Source organism: Penicillium soppii (assembly GCF_028829465.1).
Source record: "Penicillium soppii strain IBT 18220 chromosome Unknown utg000010l, whole genome shotgun sequence".
NCBI classification, from domain to species: domain Eukaryota; kingdom Fungi; phylum Ascomycota; class Eurotiomycetes; order Eurotiales; family Aspergillaceae; genus Penicillium; species Penicillium soppii.
Window position 1 is genome coordinate 3,310,750 of NW_026643240.1, and position 19,243 is coordinate 3,329,992.

General features: G+C 49.0%; 7 protein-coding genes across 7 annotated transcripts; 2 read left to right on the forward strand and 5 right to left on the reverse strand.

Annotated features, from left to right (window-relative positions):
• Positions 1-584: 584 nt before the first annotated feature.
• On the reverse strand, positions 585-1,487 carry N7529_011918 (mitochondrial import receptor subunit TOM22; the record flags this gene model as incomplete). Its single annotated transcript, XM_057247444.1, has 3 exons — positions 585-635; positions 862-1,151; positions 1,379-1,487. 3 exons carry the CDS (start codon positions 1,485-1,487, stop codon positions 585-587), a joined length of 450 nt encoding a protein of 149 aa, XP_057092793.1.
• Positions 1,488-1,853: 366 nt separating this feature from the next.
• Positions 1,854-3,675, reverse strand: N7529_011919 (mitochondrial-processing protease subunit alpha; the record flags this gene model as incomplete). The annotated part of the gene is made up of 2 exons (XM_057247445.1): positions 1,854-3,506; positions 3,574-3,675. The coding sequence occupies 2 exons, from the start codon at positions 3,673-3,675 to the stop codon at positions 1,854-1,856; spliced, it is 1,755 nt and encodes a 584-aa protein (XP_057092794.1).
• Positions 3,676-4,247: 572 nt separating this feature from the next.
• N7529_011920 (acetoacetate--CoA ligase family protein) lies at positions 4,248-6,385 on the reverse strand (the record flags this gene model as incomplete). Its single annotated transcript, XM_057247446.1, has 2 exons — positions 4,248-6,095; positions 6,158-6,385. 2 exons carry the CDS (start codon positions 6,383-6,385, stop codon positions 4,248-4,250), a joined length of 2,076 nt encoding a protein of 691 aa, XP_057092795.1.
• Positions 6,386-7,255: 870 nt separating this feature from the next.
• On the reverse strand, positions 7,256-9,106 carry N7529_011921 (uncharacterized protein; the record flags this gene model as incomplete). The annotated part of the gene is made up of 5 exons (XM_057247447.1): positions 7,256-7,672; positions 7,760-8,430; positions 8,485-8,668; positions 8,787-8,918; positions 8,978-9,106. 5 exons carry the CDS (start codon positions 9,104-9,106, stop codon positions 7,256-7,258), a joined length of 1,533 nt encoding a protein of 510 aa, XP_057092796.1.
• A 261-nt stretch (positions 9,107-9,367) lies between these two features.
• N7529_011922 (uncharacterized protein) lies at positions 9,368-11,583 on the forward strand (the record flags this gene model as incomplete). The annotated part of the gene is made up of 4 exons (XM_057247448.1): positions 9,368-9,729; positions 9,777-10,275; positions 10,336-11,065; positions 11,150-11,583. The coding sequence occupies 4 exons, from the start codon at positions 9,368-9,370 to the stop codon at positions 11,581-11,583; spliced, it is 2,025 nt and encodes a 674-aa protein (XP_057092797.1).
• A 1,056-nt stretch (positions 11,584-12,639) lies between these two features.
• Positions 12,640-14,652, forward strand: lcb2 (putative serine palmitoyltransferase 2; the record flags this gene model as incomplete). Its single annotated transcript, XM_057247449.1, has 1 exon — positions 12,640-14,652. One exon carries the CDS (start codon positions 12,640-12,642, stop codon positions 14,650-14,652), a length of 2,013 nt encoding a protein of 670 aa, XP_057092798.1.
• Positions 14,653-15,734: 1,082 nt separating this feature from the next.
• Positions 15,735-18,276, reverse strand: N7529_011924 (uncharacterized protein; the record flags this gene model as incomplete). Its single annotated transcript, XM_057247450.1, has 3 exons — positions 15,735-16,048; positions 16,214-18,000; positions 18,059-18,276. The coding sequence occupies 3 exons, from the start codon at positions 18,274-18,276 to the stop codon at positions 15,735-15,737; spliced, it is 2,319 nt and encodes a 772-aa protein (XP_057092799.1).
• Positions 18,277-19,243: the final 967 nt, after the last annotated feature.

Here is a 19,243-nt window from a genome sequence, read left to right on the forward strand (position 1 = left end):
TAAATTGTCATAGAATAGAACCATTTCACAATACTTCATACGAAACACTCAGCCAATTTGCTCCCAAAGTTTTAGCCTTTTAGGGCATTCGCATTTACATATCTTCAATGAAGCCGTTAGAGATCCTGGAGATGATTGGGATGGTTATCTGGAATCAGCCCTGAGGATAGACCCTACAAAAAAGACAAAAAATAAGAGACGATCAAACCCCGAGGTCCTTTTTTCATTACCTAGACAGACATGCACATGAAGAGTAGAGAAGAAAAAAGGTGTATAGAGAAACATGAAAAGATGATTGGGGTTGTACAAATACATGCATGCATAAGCTGCCGGAGCCAAAGTGTCAAGAAAGCATACGATATGCGAGATAAAAAAAGAGGAAAACAAGAGACATGGCCAATCCAAAAAAAAACCTGAAAGTCGTTAGTCCTGTGTTTCGGGATCTGGCCACAATTGGTGATCCCTGGATCTAACAGGCTCTCCCCCAAGCAATCGCGCCTATTTTCAGGCTACCGTCGTTCACGGTCAATGGGTGGGTTGCTGGGTCGGTCTTCGTTCTCTTTGTTTCCCGAAATGGTATTAATTTACAGAGTGGGTTGGGCCTGCTTCTCGGTCTCAACACCGGGGGTGAGCATCTATAGAGCAAAAAAAGTTAGCAATCCATTTATGCAAAGTATGGGTCGGTTCCAAAAGGCAGCTTTCCATGAGAAGTTGGAAAGAAAAGGGTTTCTGTCGAAATGGAATAGCCGAGGTACTGTACAGCGTGGCATTATCCGATGACACGAATGGAGATTAGAGACAATTGACTGTCTCAGAAATCCAAGGGAACGCTAAGAAATTGAAGGATGACAAAACACATACCTCGTTGGCTCCCTTAATCATTCCCTGCTCACGCTCCATCTGGATGTACTGCTCCTCCTCGGCGTAAGCGAGAGCGAACGGCACACCGAGCAGGAAAGCGCTGGTGCTGATAACCCAGAGGGCCTTTCCGCTGAATGAAAAGGTGGCCTTGGTGAGGTTTGTGACGGAGGAGACAGAGTTGGAGACAGTGCGACGGGTGGAGGGAGGGATGATGTCTTTCAGAGCGGCGATACGCTCGTAGAGAGACTCGCTCTCGAGCTCAACGTCATCGTCGTCGGAGATCTCGGAGTCTGTTTGTTGATTTTCTATGTCAGATATGTTTCTTCATGATTCGCGGCGGATATGTTCAATTCCAATGTTCGGGTCGCGTGTTGGGGGTCTAAGATTGGCAATGGCGATGGGGGAGATGGTGGAAAAGAATGAAGCAAACGCGGTATCCGCATCGAAATAATTGGCCACAATGAAGATGGCAATGACGCGATGCAATTTGCATTGTATCCTATGGATCAATACTAACCGGTATCAGAGTAGTCGTCCTCATCATCGGAAACCAAGAGAGCGTCGTTCTTTGTGGCTTGGGGCTTCTCGGAGAAGTGCTCGTCCTCGACTTCGGTAAGCTTGACCATTTTGGGCGGTTTTGGACGTTAAATGGGAAGAGGATATAGATAAAAGTGATGGTTGAGTGATGGAAGGACGCTTTGCGTTTCGCTCCGACTTTTTTGCCGAAAAGCGGAGAGGGTAGCTTGGACCCACCCTCGAGCGATGTCATTGTATGTCCAAGAAGGATTGTTCATGTTGGATGATGGCAACATTGAAGGTGGGAAAGTATGAGAATTAGAAGCATATATGTTGGAGAAAGAGAGGTGTATTCTACAGAGTCAAAATGTTGGTGGTCTATAATTACAGAGTCATCCCATAGATGCGACGATGCGACCATTCCACATGACCATTAATCCGACATGCATGTGCCGGTTTGAGGCGCTGGCTATATATTACCTCCGGCCAAGCTTCCACCGCTCGATGCGCGCCTGGATCTCCTCCCAAGGGAAGGACCGGAGCTTGTGGCCCTCCAATTCGCCTTCCTGCAACACAACAGTTGGCTTTCCAGTGCCTTTGCCATTGTTCTGAACCTGACCACCGAAAACTTGGCGAGCCACACGGCGGAGATCCTCAACAGTGAGAGCCTCAATTTTCTCGCACATCTCACGAACACTGACCTTGCGGCCGTGGACCTGCACCTGGCGTCCAAGATCCTCGAGCTCGACCATTCGAGACTCCAGGTTCATCAACAGCGAGGACCGAAGCTGATTCTTTGCCCGGTTGACTTCTTGCGCTTGCAGTGCGGAGTATCCAGAGTCTAGGGTAAGGGACTGCAGCTCACGGCACATAACCTCGAGCATCTCTGTGGTCCGGGTTGGACTACAAGACGAGGAAATTCCAAAAATTCCGCTGTCAGTGTAGCTGTGGTTGAAAGCAATGCAGCTCTCAACCCAGCCGTGCTGGTTCAGCACGTTAGTGTAAAGGCGCGAGTACATTCCCTTTCCGGGACCACCGGCCGAAAATGAGCCTCCACCACCAAGAAGAGTCTGGAGAGTAGCGAGAGCATAAATATCCGGCGAGGAAATGGGGAGAGCCTCGAATGCAAGGTGAATGTGACTCAATCGGGGGAGCATGGGGCTCGCTGGAGGAGGGATGGGTGGGAGAGCCATGAAACCACCGGTATAGTGGGCGGGTTGGCGGAGGTCCAACGCGGATGGCTCAACCAAAGATGGGTGGAGGGGCTCGACTGTGGTGTGCTTGTTGGAAGCCAGATTTTTGAGGAACGGAAGTTTCGACAAAAGCGAGGATTGTGTTCGTTGCGAAGCTGCCGGGCTGCTAATGGTCGATGATGGAGTAAAAGAAGGAACGGTAGGAACCTGGCCTTCGTGGGCAGCCGCCGGTGAGTCTGACAGCGTTGTTTCGATTCCACTGCCCGACAGGACGGGTCCCTTAGTCTGACTGATGTCACGAGCCTTCATATCACCGAAGTACTGCTCTGTGAGCCTAACGGCCTCTGTGTGCGGCACTCCGGCAAAAGCAACCACCATCCGGTCCGGGTTGAAGAATACTTCCCGGTAGCGTTCCACCACTGCCTTGTTGATTTCTCCCAGCCGTTCCTCCGGGCACAATAGAGGATTACCGAGGGTATTGTTGGCGTAGGCAGTCATGTGCACTAATTCCGGGAGAATGAGTTCAGGCTTTGCCCAAATCTCGCCGATCTCGTACTCTGCCGTTGCGAGTTGTTGAAGCACCTCCTCTTCGGTGATAAGAGGGTCCCGGATGGTCTCTGCCAGCAGACCGAGTGTGGTAGGAACTGCCGAATTGAAACTGGCGGATTGGTACATCAACGACTCGCGAGATGAGGCGCACTGGATGTTGCCGCCGAGGGATTCAAGGATCTCGAGCATCTGATCCCCAGAGCGTGCCTTGGTAGACTTAAAAGCGAGGCGATCCATAATGTGACTGACACCACGCAGGCTTGCATCTTCGTAGCGGGATCCAGCGTCGACGTAAACTCCGACACCAGCGAAGGGACCCGGTAATGATTCCGTAGCAACGCGGACTCCATTAGGAAGTGTGGTGATTTGTTCTAGGTCGGCGGGATCCTTAAATGAGACGTAATGTTAGTTCACAAAGAAATAGTACAAAGCCTAGCGAGGTGGTATTTATTACCTTGGCCGCATCGTTAACGGTTGAGAAGCTTCTTGACACAGCGCGAGGAGCTCTAGTCAACGGCTTCGTGGACTCAATGGCCCGCAATGCGGTGCGGCGCATGATTATCAGTATTATACAGATGCAACAGCCTATTTGAGAATTGCTTGGTGCACCGAATATTTCCGGGGGCGGGTGATGTAGCTCGAACTGATTGTCGGCGAAGAATCGTAATGGAGCCTTGATCCGAAAATGCTTAGATAATCGGTTTTCATGACCTCTGATGGATTCTTCGACCCCAAAATTTGAATAGGTTGTCTAGAATAGTGCGATTATAAATAATGAGAAATCTACTAATGCCAAATTTATCATTTACTTCCCTGTCTGGGTGTAGCCTTTGAGCCTTGTTAATTAGCCCTGGAGGCCTGGTCCGCTTATCAAGACTGCGAAGTCTCGACCAAGTGGAATGTGGATGTTCTACCAACGCCTCCCGAGGGATTCTCTTCTAGAATCTTGCAGTGTCGTGTCTTTTCGTTGCCTTCTTTGAGATCCCTATGGTGATTTAAATGGAATCCATATGATCTGTCGAAGTACTTGACTACCGACTTTGATTACAATCTCACTAACAGGAACCAGAAACATTCACTTTATATCAGTAAACTAGTCACAATGTCTATTCTTGCACTTGATTTTGACTAGGGGTTCTCCGAAGCCCAGTTCCGGTACCAATCAAGACATGAAGCATTGGCAACACTGGCTCCGATCTTGATATTAAGCCCGCATAAAATCTGCTTGACAGCATTCTCGACCTTCTTGCCATTCGAGGTCACGGGGATCTCCGGGCACGCATCAATAATTCCCGGTACATGGCGGGGACTAAGCTCCTTGCGGATAGTGGATTGAATGCGCGTCACAAGATCCGATGGCATACTAGACTCTCCAGAGGTAAGTCGGACAAAGAGGACGACCGTTTCATCTGTATCGATGCCCTCACGTCTCCGACCAATGCAAAGAGAGTCTTCGATCTCACTGGCGAAATGCTTGAGGAGAATATTATAAATTTCGGAACTACCAAATCGTACTCCCGATGGCTTTAGCACGCCGTCACTGCGACCCAGCATGACCAATCCCCCTGTCTGTGGGTTCAAGCGCACGTAGTCCCCGTGGTGCCAGACCGAGGGGCCAAACACATCGAAGTAGCTCTTCCGGTACTTCTCTAGGCCCGCTGGTCCAGGTGGCCAAAACATGACCGGTTGGGCTGGGAATGGTGTGACGCAAACGAGATCACCAGGCTCGCCTGTTGCACTGATGTCCTTGCCAGCATAGTCAAACACTGAGATATCCATGCCCAAAGAGCGGCATTGAATTTCGCCTTTGTAAACAGGGAGAATTGGGCAGCCAGAGGCGAACAGAGATAGAATATCGGTTCCGCCAGTGATTGAACCGAGCATGATATCATGGTGAATGGAGGCATAGATGTACTCAAATGTCGAAGGTGCCAGTGGGGACCCAGTACTAAAGATTGCTCTTAATGATTTCAAAGACACTGGGCGTATGGCATGTTTCCGCGGATTCAGTGCGACTTGTTCTAGCAATGAGAGGTATTTGGCTGATGTGCCAAAATGAGTAATTTGAAGCTCCTCGATCAACCGTGGCATGGCCATCTCTCCTTTTCCATCTTCCACGTCGAAGGGACGGAAGGGAGAGCCGTCATACAGAACAATTGTTGCGCCACTGGCCAAACCAGAAACTAGCCAGTGCCACATCATCCACGTTGTCGTTGTGAAGTAGAACAGGCGATCACCCGGTCGAATGTCACAGTGAAGGAGATGTTCCTTCTTGTGCTGCAAAAGAGTTCCCAGAGACCCATGGACAATAGGTTTGGGGGCGCCTGTTGTGCCAGACGAGTACAGAATATAAACGGGATGTTCTGGTGCCAGGCTTGCGAATTCCAATGGGGCCAGTGGATCGTTGACATCTGACAAAAATTCATCATAAACGATGGCTTTTCCATTGACAGGTTTCAGGTGCTCTAGGTCCAGTGGTTCTGGAACAGTCACAAGCAACACTAAAAGCTCGAGATCTGGCAATTCGGTAACGATCTCCCATAACTTCACATGTGAGCTATGCACCTTGCCATTGTAGAGGGAACCATTGTCTGCGAACAGGATCTTGGGTTGTATCTGCTTCAGTCGCTCCAGGACTGCATGTACACCAGTATCTGGAGACACGCCGGTCCAAAAGGCACCGATGGAGGTTGTAGCCAACATGGCCACAACAGTGTTAGCATGATTTCCCACAAAACCCGCAACACGATCGCCAGACTTAATATTCGCTTCTTTCAAGGCGTTTGCGCACCGTCTGACCCGCTCTCGCAGGTCTTTCCACGAGACGTACTCGCGGGCTGCTTCGGTGGCGCCAATCACTGCTATAGAGTCTTCATCTGGCGCAGTGGCGGGATAGAGAAGATTTTCCGCGAAGTTCAAAGTGCTGCCTTCAAAGAACGAAGGTCTGGGGAATAGCACGTCTTTTGACTCAAGCACCTATGTATTAAATCAGTACCGTTTCACGGTGTATAAAAGAGGTCGAGTTGAGTATTACTTACCTTTTGGTATGGCTCGTGGCTCTTGATTTTTGTGTAAAGCCAAACTTCTTTCCAAAATTGGGCTGGCTCGCATACACTCCATTTCCAAAGAGCATTATAGCCATTTAAAGAGAGACCATATTTTTTGTTCACTTTTGTCATGAAATCATAGATTTGAGTTGCCTCAGGGGAAGAGGGCCGCCAAAGCTCCTTGTCCCCTGAATCAAGAAACACGTCGATATGAGGCATGATTAAACCAACAAATTGCGCAGTATCAATTCAATGGGCCGAAATTTTTTGAGGCGCGAAGAGCGTTGGTAGGGTGGAGATTGTGGACTGATTGGTGTCTTGGGTGTTGCCAGCCTATGTTGTGCGACTCTGCAATTCCGCGACAATGTGACGAGTAGCCTTCTCAACAATTCGATCTGGATCAACGCTAGATAGGGCTTTGCAGGGGTTGTCAAAGCTTAACGAGTTAGAAGTCAGTGCGATTGCCCCAACAATAGAGCGGAGCGCGGGGCGGAAGTGAGCGGGTATCGAGTTGCCGATGTCCGCGGGTAAAGGGAAAACCACATCTGAACAATTGATGAACTGATTTTTGCTGAAGAGAAGAGTTCAATGTCCATGTCACATTTGGTCGGGTACAAAGGTGTCACTCGCGAGCTCAGGCACGGGTATCGACGTTTTCGGTACATTCAGGTACTTATTCCACGTCATATATATTCCTCCTAAACCGGATATATTTACATTCAACTTAAACCAAATTTGGCTCAGAAAGATCTGTCTGCTCCTAAGATTTCTATTCAGAACCCGCGTGAATCATGACATTTTTAAGAACAGCCAGGACAAGTCACATAACGAAATTCCTTAGCCCATATCCAATGCGATCCATTATTTTATGCAGGGGAGTTAAGTCCAAACATTTTCAAAAAAGAGTTCAGAAAAAAACCAAGAGAGTCGACACTTGCAGCATGTTATCAAAGTGTCCATAACTTTATTCGTCACATTATATATGAACTCTCTCCTGCCTTTCATTCTATATGTATCGTACATCTATGAAATCCCTTGAAAACACGCCTGTAGTTTACAAACCGCCTTCCATATGCCAATTATCATCCATCAGGCCTGAACTTCTGGAGCTTTCTCCTTGTTATCTTTCACACTAGTCCATTCAAACCCAAAGGACGCAGCGAAGACCAAACACGAGAGTGCAAGTGCTAGGTACCAAATTGAACCAAGAGCATCGTTATAGACTTGCAGCACAAACTCGAGCTTGTCATCCGGTACTTGGGTTCGTATGGATGTTGCTCCTCCATTCGCAATGGTACTAGCATCGAGGTTGACTTTGCCATCAAGGCCCTCGATTAATTTAGCTTCGAGAAGAGTCTGACAGACTGTGACAAAGATCGATCCACCAAGAAATTGCAGGAAGGTCAATACCGAAAGCCCAATAGGTGCATCGGCTTTAGAAAGCACGGTTTGGGCTGCAATGTTTGGTTGTTGCAGAGTAAGACCGAACCCCACTCCTGCAATGATCTGTCATTTTTGTTAGTATCTGCACGCCTGATTATGCATCGATATACTTGCCTGATAGCCAATCCACTTTCCAGCTCCAGTATCAACCTCCCAGGTTGTGATGAGCGCTGACCCCACAATCGATATAGCACCACCAAGAATGAGCAATGGGGTGTAATACCCACAGACACTCGTCACTATACCGCCCAATATAACCAGGACCACCTGAGATAACAGAAGAGGCAACAGTGACAGTCCGGCGCTTTGCGGGGATTTCCCTTGGATTCCTTGGAACCAAATCGGCAGGTAAAAAGAGTACACCACCATAATCGAACCAATTCCCACTGATGCAAAGCAGGCGGCTATCATGGTTCTCTGAGAGATGATTCTGGCAGGAATTGTTCTTTGATCACCCTGCCAGACCTGAGACGCGACAAAAGCAAGACAGAGAACACCAGCCATGACAAATAGCGCGATAATGTGGCCATCACCCCAAGGATATTTCTGACCACCCCATTGGAGTGCGAACAGTAAGCACACAATTCCCGGAGCGATCAAAAGGAATCCAATTGGGTCGAGTTGTTTTACTTTGCCATATAAAGTTGGAGCCGGCGTTGAGGGCGGTGGTCTATTGGGGCACAACAGAATAAGCACAATAACCGCCACTCCGCCAATCGGTACATTGATCCAAAAGCACCATCTCCAAGTGATGGCTGTTAAATAACCTCCCACAAGAGGCCCAATGACGGAGGCCAATCCAAACATCGCGCCAATCCCGCCTAAACAAGTCTGGGGTCAGTAATCAGGAGACAATGGTGATTATGCCTACTTACCCGAATATTTTGGCCTAGAACTGAGAGGAACGAGAAGATTGATTAAAATGAGAGCCCCGGAAGCGATGCCTGCACCACCAATGCCGGTGATAGCTCGTCCAACAATCAATGCTTTGGAACTAGATGCAGTTGCACAGACAATAGAACCAATTTCAAAAATGATGACGAGGGCAGTGAGTACTATCTGCAAGTCAGTAGTGTATTATCTTGACCTTGTGAGTTTCACCCACTCCATTTTGCAGAATAAAAGGTCTGTCCGGTAAATTAGCTCGAGGATCTGTTTCAACAAGAGAAATGCTCACATATACGAGACCGAAGGATAATTGAAGCATGCAAAGAGGAAGCAAAAAGCCGGATTCATACCAAGAAATGTCTCCAAAGCTATTGAATTCATCCGTTATTCGAGGAACTGCAGTGCCGAGAATTGTCCTATCCTGTATGTCCTTGTTAGTGACAAAGTGGGTGGTAGAAGAAAGGGCAGCAAAATAATTACAATTGCAATCAAAAATACTGCAAGATATAGAGCAACCATTGCAGGGATAACCAATTTTAGAGGAGGATATTCTTCCTTTGGGTCGACAAGGCTCTCAGGCAATTTCTCGGGCTCCATGTTTTCGGTCATTTTGAGATTCTTGCTGTTGGTAAAGGTAACTATGAGCTATGTGATACATTGAAAGCTATATATAAGAACAAATTATTATTTAAAAACCCCTTGAAGAAAAGATAACTGTTCGGCCTTGGCCTCGGGGGGCACGCGAGCTTTTCCCTACTTCGGGCTCGGTCCCGTGCCCGAACTTTGTTCTAACCACCCATCTTCCTCACTTAGTTATCATTTCACTCCCATAGTGGCACGAGCTGAATAACTTTCGCTCGATAAAAAACCATGGTAAAGAATGTTGCATGCTTATCATGTGCAAAACGCAAGGTACGGTGCGACCGACGAGAGCCATGCTGCCACTGCAAACGACGCAAGAAGGGAGACTGCACATATCCCGATGTATCGTCACCTGCCCGCATAAAGCAGCTTGAAGCACTTGTCCGAAGTCTCGGACACAGTCCCGAGGAAGAGAAGGGTGTTGTGAATCCACAAGCCGAGACAAGTCCTACATCACTCCAATCTCCGACTCGGCCACCTCCAGCTAAACATGACCTAAGCAACGACCGAAGTTCCCAACGCATTGAAACAGCTTCAAACAATGATCCTGTCATTGTAGATGAGGGCGGAGAACGAGTTTATCTAGAAGCGTATGCGAAAGTCCCAGGAGTGATAATCTTCATGCTAACAGTCACAGATCAACGTGGCATAGCTGGAACAAAAGGCCCAGGCTATCAGATGATCAACCATCTCATAATCAAAGCTCTATGCGAGCATTCATTCCTATGCAGTCTGGGCTTAGTGCTCTGCAAAATATAATTCACTCCGATGATAGCATCGACCTTGTGAGGAGCCATCCCACACCTGACATCGCTTCCGCCCTATGGAGAGTCTACAATCGCAATGTAAACCCTGTGGTAAAGATTGTGTTCCAATGGGAGATTGATCAGATGTATTCAACAGCAATGATTGATGGGGGGTTGAACGACTTGCCTCCTCAGGAGCACGCCCTGTTCTTCGCAATTTACCTAAACAGTGTCGCAAGCCTGTCGGAAATTGAGTGTTCAAAATCATTGGGCCAACCCAAAAAAATACTGCTATCTCAATTCCGAGCTTTATTCGAATGTGCACTGGCCAGAGCAGACTTTCTCGCTCGATCCGAAGTGATACTTGTGCAAGCTTCAATTCTTTACATTGTGAGTGAATATCTTTTGGTACGTTTGCCTCTGTCTTGAATCTAGCTAATCAATTTCTAGTCGGCATCATTAGACGAAGTCAGTACACGAAGCCTCTGGTCTTTCATGGGTATAGTAACCCGCCATGCAGAAAGGATAGGCCTCCATCGAGATGGCACTCTTCTGAATCTTTCACCCGCCGAGACAGAAAAGCGACGGCGCATTTGGTGGCAATTACAACATATGGATATAGCACTGGCTGTGCGGTCTGGCTCTATCTCCCTAGTCTTGATGGCTGATTGGGATGTTAAATTACCCTTGAACATCGAAGATGAGGACATCAGCACGGAAGCGACTGAATTTCCACCCGAGCGCAAAGGACTGACGGGCATGTCGTATTGTCTGTGGACGTACTACATCCTAGATAAACAACGGTCTTTCCGGAGACCCGATGGCAGTCGTATTGGGGGATCTTGGCAAGCTGATCGATCTTTGTCGCGTGAACAGAGAGACACTTTCATCCATGAAATTGAACATGGTATCAATACCAGGTTCATTCAATATTGCGACCCGATCAAGCCGCTCGATCTCTTAATCCTCATTTTCACCAGAACCTTCACATGGGGCATGCGTCGACTCGTCATACATTCGGAAGAAATCTCGCGAGACGCTTCTAATGTCATTGACTTTCATAGCAAAGATTTGTTATATGCCTGCTCTCGCTGTCTCGAGTACGATGTCTATTTACATTCACAGCCAACACTCGAGAGATTTTATTGGCGCGCGATGAGCTTTTTTCCCTGGCATGCCTGTAAGTTTTGAGCGGGCTTTTGCACGTTGCATAAATCTGGATATTCGGCGATCTTTTTTTTATGAAAAGCTAACAATAATTTAGTCGTCTACGTCATTAGTGAATCTTCGCGCCCTCGTGACGGGTGTGAAGATACCTGGGACTTGCTTGAAAGACTGTACACAACGAATAAACATCTTTCTCAATTTACAGACGACAGGAGAAAGCCTCGTGCTGCCGAGTTGGTTCAATCAGCTTGGCAAGCATACGAAAGCTCTTATATAGAGCGATACCAAACAAAACCCCCTAGGCCAGCCTTTCTCGCCTCATTGGAAACGTTGCTAGATGCGGGCAAATCTCATGCCTCGCATACAGAAATCCCAATCTCTTCCAATATGAATACAACTGTTGTAGCTAATGGTGATCGAACTCTCTTGCCTAGCTCACTTGACAAAGGCGCAGACTATTCGGCCATGGATTCTCTCTTTGATCTAGATCTGACTGATATTGATTGGTCATTCTGGAGCAACTTAGAATGATTTTTTTTGTATTTAACAATGACGTCGAATTCAAGAGAAAAAGTGACAGTTATGTTGCCTCAGGCAAAAAGTCTAGACAAAAGATCTAGACGTTTTCATGCACTCAGGTACCAATTGCTATTTTGGCCCCATAAGTACGACAAGTGCAACGTGAGATGACCAGGACTCCCTGGTCCAGAACCGGCTTCACCGGATGAGCCCCCTTTTTTTCTTATTGTGCCCGATATTTTCGCCTACAAATATCAATTATCAAATATCCGTTGAATGTGTCCAAGTCAAATCCAAAGTGCCAGTCAGGGGCAAATGATCGGAATTAGACCCCAGTGGAATCGATTAGCTTTTGGTTCGGGCCCGAAATTTTAGTGCGCGAAAAAAAAAACCAATACACATATTGTAATAATACCTCCTTGCCAAGGATATCAACCAATAACAGAAACTTACGAGTGTCCCACATATGTTTTTAATTATTACCAGGAGGCCAATGATCATTATACACAGCTTGGAAACACGGAGAGCCTTATTTACCCTCTCAGACTCTCCTTCTTCTTCAACCATACTCGTTTTGGGCTTCATTTGTTCCACTTGATACTCCCAGACGGAGATTGGTCCCTCCGTCATTTATACGTAGGGCTTTACGCCCCTGAGTCGTGTTTCCTACCCCCCATTCCACGTGCTTCAACCCCCGTTTTGAAAGCCCTTCCGGAGTACTCGGATCCTTCTTCCCTCGACATCAACGGTACGTCTTGATCTGTGATGCTCATGCGTGACCTAAAGGTTCCCGAGCATTGGCTACTGGGGTACCAGGGGATCGCCTAGGAGTCACACGGGTGCCTGGTCCAGATCATTGAACTAACGTACCGCGGTTTCTAGACACATTGCCTGTGGTTGCTATCAATACTCAAACATCCCAAAAAAGACCTCACTCGGAACCAATCCAAACAACTACCTCGGTAGTCCCTGCCTCATTCGTCAAACCGGACGCGCCATAGCAACGCGCCCTTCGATATTGACGGTGTCAACGACCTGAGCTGAAACCTTGCGCTGTTTCCTCCTGCGATGCCTCGTCGATTTAGCAGTAACTCTTCCAACGACACCTCCTCCAACCCGCCGTCCTTTTCACCTTCCCCGGGAAAGGGCGGTATCTCCATCAAGGCGCCAACAGTCAAGTCCAATCGTCTGTCTCAGCTATTTTCCGGCTCGCCTAAATCAAAAGTCGAAACTGTACAGCCTGGGAATTCCCAACCTAACACTTCTCCGCCGATAAGTTCGGCATCACTGTCCTTACCGACGATATCTTTATCAACGGCCACTGCAGATAATACCAATATGGACGAGCTGCCTACAACTCTCTTCCAGCCTCCGACCCCGGAGGAGGCCCGTCGGCAGGCCAAGCAAAATGCTCAATTTGGTCAGATTGGTCATCCTAGCCATCGGTATTCCAGTCGACACCCTGGTGGTGTCTTCCCGGAACCGGTAATGGACGAGCCACCGTATTATTACCTGCTCACCACTTACATCAGTTACCTAATCCTAATTGCTTTCGGGCATGTTCGTGATTTCTTTGGCAAGCGCTTCCGCGAATCAAACTACCGCCATCTCAAGCCCCGCCACGGCTACGGTGCTCTCAACAGCGATTTCGACAACTTCTACGTCCGTCGTCTGAAGCTCCGTATCAACGACTGCTTCGAGCGCCCCGTGACCGGTGTTCCTGGTCGAACCATTACCTTGATCGATCGTGCCACCGATGACCACAACCAGCACTTCTATCTGACCGGTACCACCACCGACACTCTGAATCTGAGCTCTTACAACTATCTCGGTTTCGCCCAGTCCGATGGCCCATGTGCGGACCAGGCGGAGGAGTCCATCAAGAAATACGGAATCACAGCACCCAGTACACGAGCTGAGTCTGGTACCCAGGATCTGCACATTGAAGTCGAGGAACTGGTTGCCAGATTTGTGGGCAAGGAAGCGTCCATGGTGTTCTCCATGGGCTTCGGTACCAACGCAACTATTTTCCCCGCCCTCGTCTCGAAGGGATGCCTCCTGATCTCCGATGAGCTGAACCACGCCTCGATCCGTTTCGGTGCTCGTCTTTCCGGTGCCTCCATCGCCATGTTCAAGCACAATGACATGAAGGACTTGGAATTGAGACTCCGTGAGGCCATTTCCCAAGGCCAACCTCGCACTCACCGCCCGTGGAAGAAGATCCTGGTCGTGGTGGAGGGTCTGTACTCTATGGAAGGTTCCATGTGCAACCTCCCTGGTCTGGTACAATTGAAGCGTCGATACAAGTTCAACCTGTTTGTCGATGAGGCCCACTCCATCGGAGCAATCGGCCCCAAGGGCCGCGGTGTGTGCGATTACTTCAGCATCGATACCTCCGAGGTGGATATTCTGATGGGTACTCTTACAAAGTCGTTCGGTGCCAATGGTGGCTATATTGCAGCAGATAAGGTGATGATCGATCAGCTCCGCGCCACCAACCCCGGTGTCTTTTACGGAGAGTCTCCCGCACCCGCTATCCTTACTCAGATCTCTGCTGCTCTGCGCATCATCAATGGTGAGCTTGTTCCCGGCCAGGGTGAGGAGCGTCTGCAGCGATTGGCTTTCAACTCGCGATACCTTCGCCTCGGCTTGAAGCGTCTGGGCTTTATCGTGTATGGCCACGACGATTCACCAATCGTTCCTGTTCTGCTTTTCAACCCCGCCAAGATGCCTGCCTTTTCCCACGAGATGCTGCGTCGCAAGATCTCTGTTGTTGTCGTCGGTTACCCAGCTACTCCGCTGGTTTCGTCTCGCGCCCGTTTCTGTGTCTCTGCTGCCCACACCAAGGAGGATCTTGACCGCGTCTTGACCGCCTGTGACGAGATTGGCAACGTGCTGCAGTTGAAGTTCTCTACTGGTATCGCAGGCGGTGCGCTGCCTCTTTCCGAACAGCAGACTCCTTCCCCGGAGCTAGAGAAGGAGTGGCAACAAAAGCGCTCGGAGAAAATCACCCCTCCTCGTTGGCGCATCGAAGATGTCATTCGCCGCGGAGTTCAGGATGTCAAGTCTCCCCTGTTTTAAATAGACTTTTGGTCTCCTGCCGGTTGACATGATGTTGTCTTGGATTCATATTGGCTTTGAGATGAGTCCTCGGCCAGGGTTATTTCACGGATGCGGTCGGTGCTGGTCATCACGCGCCGTGGCACAATTCCATGTGTCCCTGATTCTTGTTCTGAGTAATGTTTAGCGTTGAACCTCGCTCCAAGGTAAACGCATCAAAGCAAAGCATTTGAACTTCTCGAGAACCAGACAAAACAAAAAAGGAACATGGAACCAGACCAAAAACCAATTCGGTCATGAGTTATTCAACGAAAGAATATGCCCCATTTCTCAGATGACCCTTCTTTGTTCTCCCGTTTGCATTCATACAGTCTCCATCTCATTATTATCTCTGTCATTGTTCTTATTTCTCACTTAAAATATTGCCTAATACTGCCTTACCCATTGCGTCCCAGTCTTCATATCTAGCCGGCTTCCCGGCCAATAGACATGCGACCGAGATGAAGGAATGGGTTCTGCTTCGATGTACATCATGTATCATTTCGCACCTAGGGCAAAGGCTGGCTCCTTTTCGATTCTTGTTCTTCCTTTGCTTTGTGTTTGCTTGTTCGGCCATGTCAATTTTTTTGGCAAAGCTGATCCTTGTTTCGTTGTGGATATGGATATGGATATGGATATGGATTGAAATGGGACCACGGACTGACTATGGCCATGTCTTCTTAGCACTCGCTATACCCGCAGTCTACCTTTTGCTTTGTGTGGGCAATGGTGAGATCAGGTGGGTGTTTGCATTATTGGGTGAGCATTGATGCTTGTCTTCTTATGTTTGCCTTTTTTTTATAGTTTATTATGTTTATAATTAGATGAGATAACTGTCAATATTATTCTTCCATTCATCTTGTCTTGTTTGTCATTTAAATTTGTTTGTGGCTGTTCCGATTGGGTCAATAATTCCTCTTAGCACTATTCAAGTCATCAATGTTTGAGATGTGTATAGATAAAAGTGTACTAGTTTAAATTAAGTCAATTGATCAAATCACACTAATTGATCATAATACACATGATATCACAATTAATATGAACATGCAAAACATTCAAATGACTCAAAGAAAGAGCGCGACGACAGCAATAGCACCAAGAGCCGCAACTGCACCAGAAGCAGTCCGAGACGAAGCACCGTTGAACGCAGGTGTCACGGCCGCTGTGCTGCTGCTGTCAGTAGTACCGGTACTGGTGCTAATGGAAGCAGTGATGGTAGTGCCACTGGCCTTGTGGCCGGAAGCTGCAGAGGATGAAGCCGCGATGGGGGAGGTTGATGAGCTGATGCGGGTGAGGCTTGGTGCTGCGGAGCTGATCCGTGTGATGCCCGGGAGATTGGAGTAGCTCCCGGCGCCGTTGCCGGAGATGTTGGAGGAACCTGAGCCTGATGAGGAGCCAGAGCCGGAGGAAGAGCCGTTGTTAGCTCCAGTGCCAGCTTTAACCCTAGATCCAGAGCTCGAATCGGATCCAGAGCTGGAATCAGAACCAGAGCTTGAGCTCGAGCCGGAGCCAGTCGAACTTTCACCTTCGCCCGCCGACACACCAGATCCATTACCACTGCCACCAGCACCGGTGTTGCCGCCAACGTGTGAAACACCAGTCTCGACAGGACCAGCCGCGGTAGTAGAAGAGCCAGGGACAGTGATCACGGAGAAGATGGTCGAAGTCTTAGTCTCGGTACCGACAACGACGGTTGTGGTCTGAACCGGTACAGAGGAAGTCTGCACCGCACCAGGGGCTGTGGTGGTCACAGAGGTATTAATAGGGATCGAGGTGGTTCCAGCAACGAGTGTCTCGGTTGTGACGTGGGTGGTCTTGTCACGAGCTGGGCAGTCAGTGACTGTCGCTGGGCACTCGGTCAGGGTGACTGTGCGGGTGGAGTAGATTGTTGAGACTGTGTAGTCATCACCAGAGCCGCTGCCGCTGCCGCTGCCAGAGCCAGAGCCAGAGCCAGAGCCAGAGCCAGAGCCAGAGCCAGAGCCAGAGCCAGAGCCAGAGCCGCTGCCGGTGCCAGTTAAGCCAGTGGTGTGAGAACCCTCGGCAGTGGTAGTCGCATCAGCAACCGGGCAAACAGTAGTGGAGACGACGATAGTCTCAGTAGTGACGTAAGTAGTCTTCTGGGTAGCGGGACAATCAGTGACGGTGGAGGGGCAAGCGGTGATAGTCGAAGTACGGGTGGTGAAGACCGTGGAAGTGGTCAATTCCTGTGTAGTTCCAGCGGGGGAAGAGATAGCGGGCGATGACAACGCAGTGGTTTGGGATGCCGGTGCTCCTGCAGTGGTCGAGTCCGTGCAAGTTGTTGTCTCAGCAGGCTCCGATGGGCTGCCTGAGGTAGTGCCTGTGGCAGTGCTGGAAGACTGGGCGATACCAGAGGACTGGCCGGCGCTGCTGGAAGCAGGGTTTGCTGGTCCGGTGATTGTAGTCGTTAGGGTGATTGGGCCTGGGGTGCTGCTTGGGGAAACTGAGGAAATGTGGATCGAGGATGAGGGCGAAGAAGATGGAACGGATACCGGGATTGTGCCGACATGGCTTGACGAGGAGCCCTGGGAGCTGGGTTGGACGGTTGCGGGGCCTGAGGGGGTTGCAGAGGCACTGGAAGATCCATTCGAGCCGGGTTGAGTGGGAATGTCGGAGGGGATAGTAGAGACGCTGGAGGATCCGTGAGATCCGGTCTGAACGGGGGAGACGGAGGGAGTGGCTGAAGCACTGGAAGATCCATTCGAGCCAGACTGGCTGGGAACACCGGAGGGGGTAGCAGAGGCGCTCGACGAACCATGGGATCCGGGCTGGCCGGGCACGCCAGAAGGAGAGACTGAAGCGCTGGAAGAACCATGTGAACCAGAAACACTGGGTGAGCTAGAAGGAATAGTGACGGCACTGGATGAAGCGGCACTAGAAGATGCCTGGGAGCTAGGCTCGGCGGAGGGTGAGACCGACGTAGCCGGAGTGCTAGAGGCAACAGGGGAAACTGACGGGGTCTTGATGGGGACAGAAACACTAGTCAATGAAGAAGTACCGCAGCTTTCTACGAGCGAGATGTTCGTCACATCAACAGTCGAGTCACCGCCGTTGAAACATTCGACGATGATGATGATATCAGAAGACGAATCAGTAGCAGTCCATTGCTTGGAAATAGTGGCCCAGGAACCTATCGTGGTGAAAGGGCTAGCGCCGAGCTCCTTGCCGCCGATTGTGATATCAACATCACAGCTGGAAGTACCTGCGCTTTGGAGGTAGTCGATCGATACTGTATAGCTCTTTCCTGCGACGGCTGCGGATCCTTGCTGCACAAGGAGTGTCTGTGAATTAACTGCCTCGGCACTTAGGTGGCTATAATTAAGAGGGTTAGTTGACAAGGATGTAATGATATGTGAGATTCAACACGAACAGCTGGTCATCGACGACAGAGATGCCTGATTGTGGGAGAATATTCCATACACCATCCTCAGCAGTAACATCAACACCCGCAAAATTTCCCTCCTGAATCAGATTATCCGTACCACAGCTTGTAGCCACAGTCGAGGGAGTCGTAGCAGGTGCGGTAATGGTCAGCGCAACAGCAGGCAGAACGTGGGCAAGCCACACGAGATGGCTAGGAACCATCATTTTATAGAATATAGGATTGTAAACGAATGGACGGGTGAATGCACACCACGAAATGAAGGGACGGCAAGAAACGTAGTTTCGAGTAAGTCAGAAAATTGCGGCATTACTCCTGGGGACTTTATATAGTCCAGGTACTATATTGCGAGTGAGATGCATGGCTGAATCCTCCGCTTTCGCCTTGGCCGGTGGCGTTAGCGTTGGCGCTCCACTTCGGAAAATTAGTGGGCAATTTCGAGCGAGAGTTGGGTTATTCGAGACAAGTGGATTGGTTCCTGCAGGGATTTGACTGATTCAATTGGCGAGTTTGGATTAATCTCGGCCTAACGCGAATGGAGTGGCCGTTACGGGGAAATTGGATGTTGTTGTTCTTCCACTTAGGGCTTGGATGTCAGGCAGTAAGCGACTGCTTACGGTGTCCATGGTGGCTTGGTTGTCTTGGCTTCCAGGGGAAATGAACTTTTTGAATCTGTTATACTCTGAAATATCTACTCTGTAGCAATCAAATCTTTTAATATGATTTGGGTAGAAGAAGTGACAATTCATACAAATCCTACAAAGTCTGCTCCGTACGCAGGGCCGATCTATCCGGAGCCGCTCGGCCTGTCTAACCACGATTTTACTAATTCCGATCGGACTGTGTTTACTCTGAGCTATTTCCTTTCTAGGGAAAGCCTTTCAATAGTCTCTTCTATTCTTATATGCGCTATGGCCCAGTTCTTAGAATTGTAAAAGATGTAAAAAAATGTAAGAAATGTTGAAAGGAGGATAGACATGGCACCCCGAAATGCAAGTCCCCGAAGTATAGGGTGTCCTATACATGCTATTCGGCTCAGAAACGCTCTAAATGTGGCCGGGGGAGAAAATGAATGAGGGTGAAACATGAATTGATATACACCCCATAATGATGAAAAACGGAAAGTCAAAAACCAAAGTCATCGCGTCGTATGTATCATGCTTGCCTCGCTCG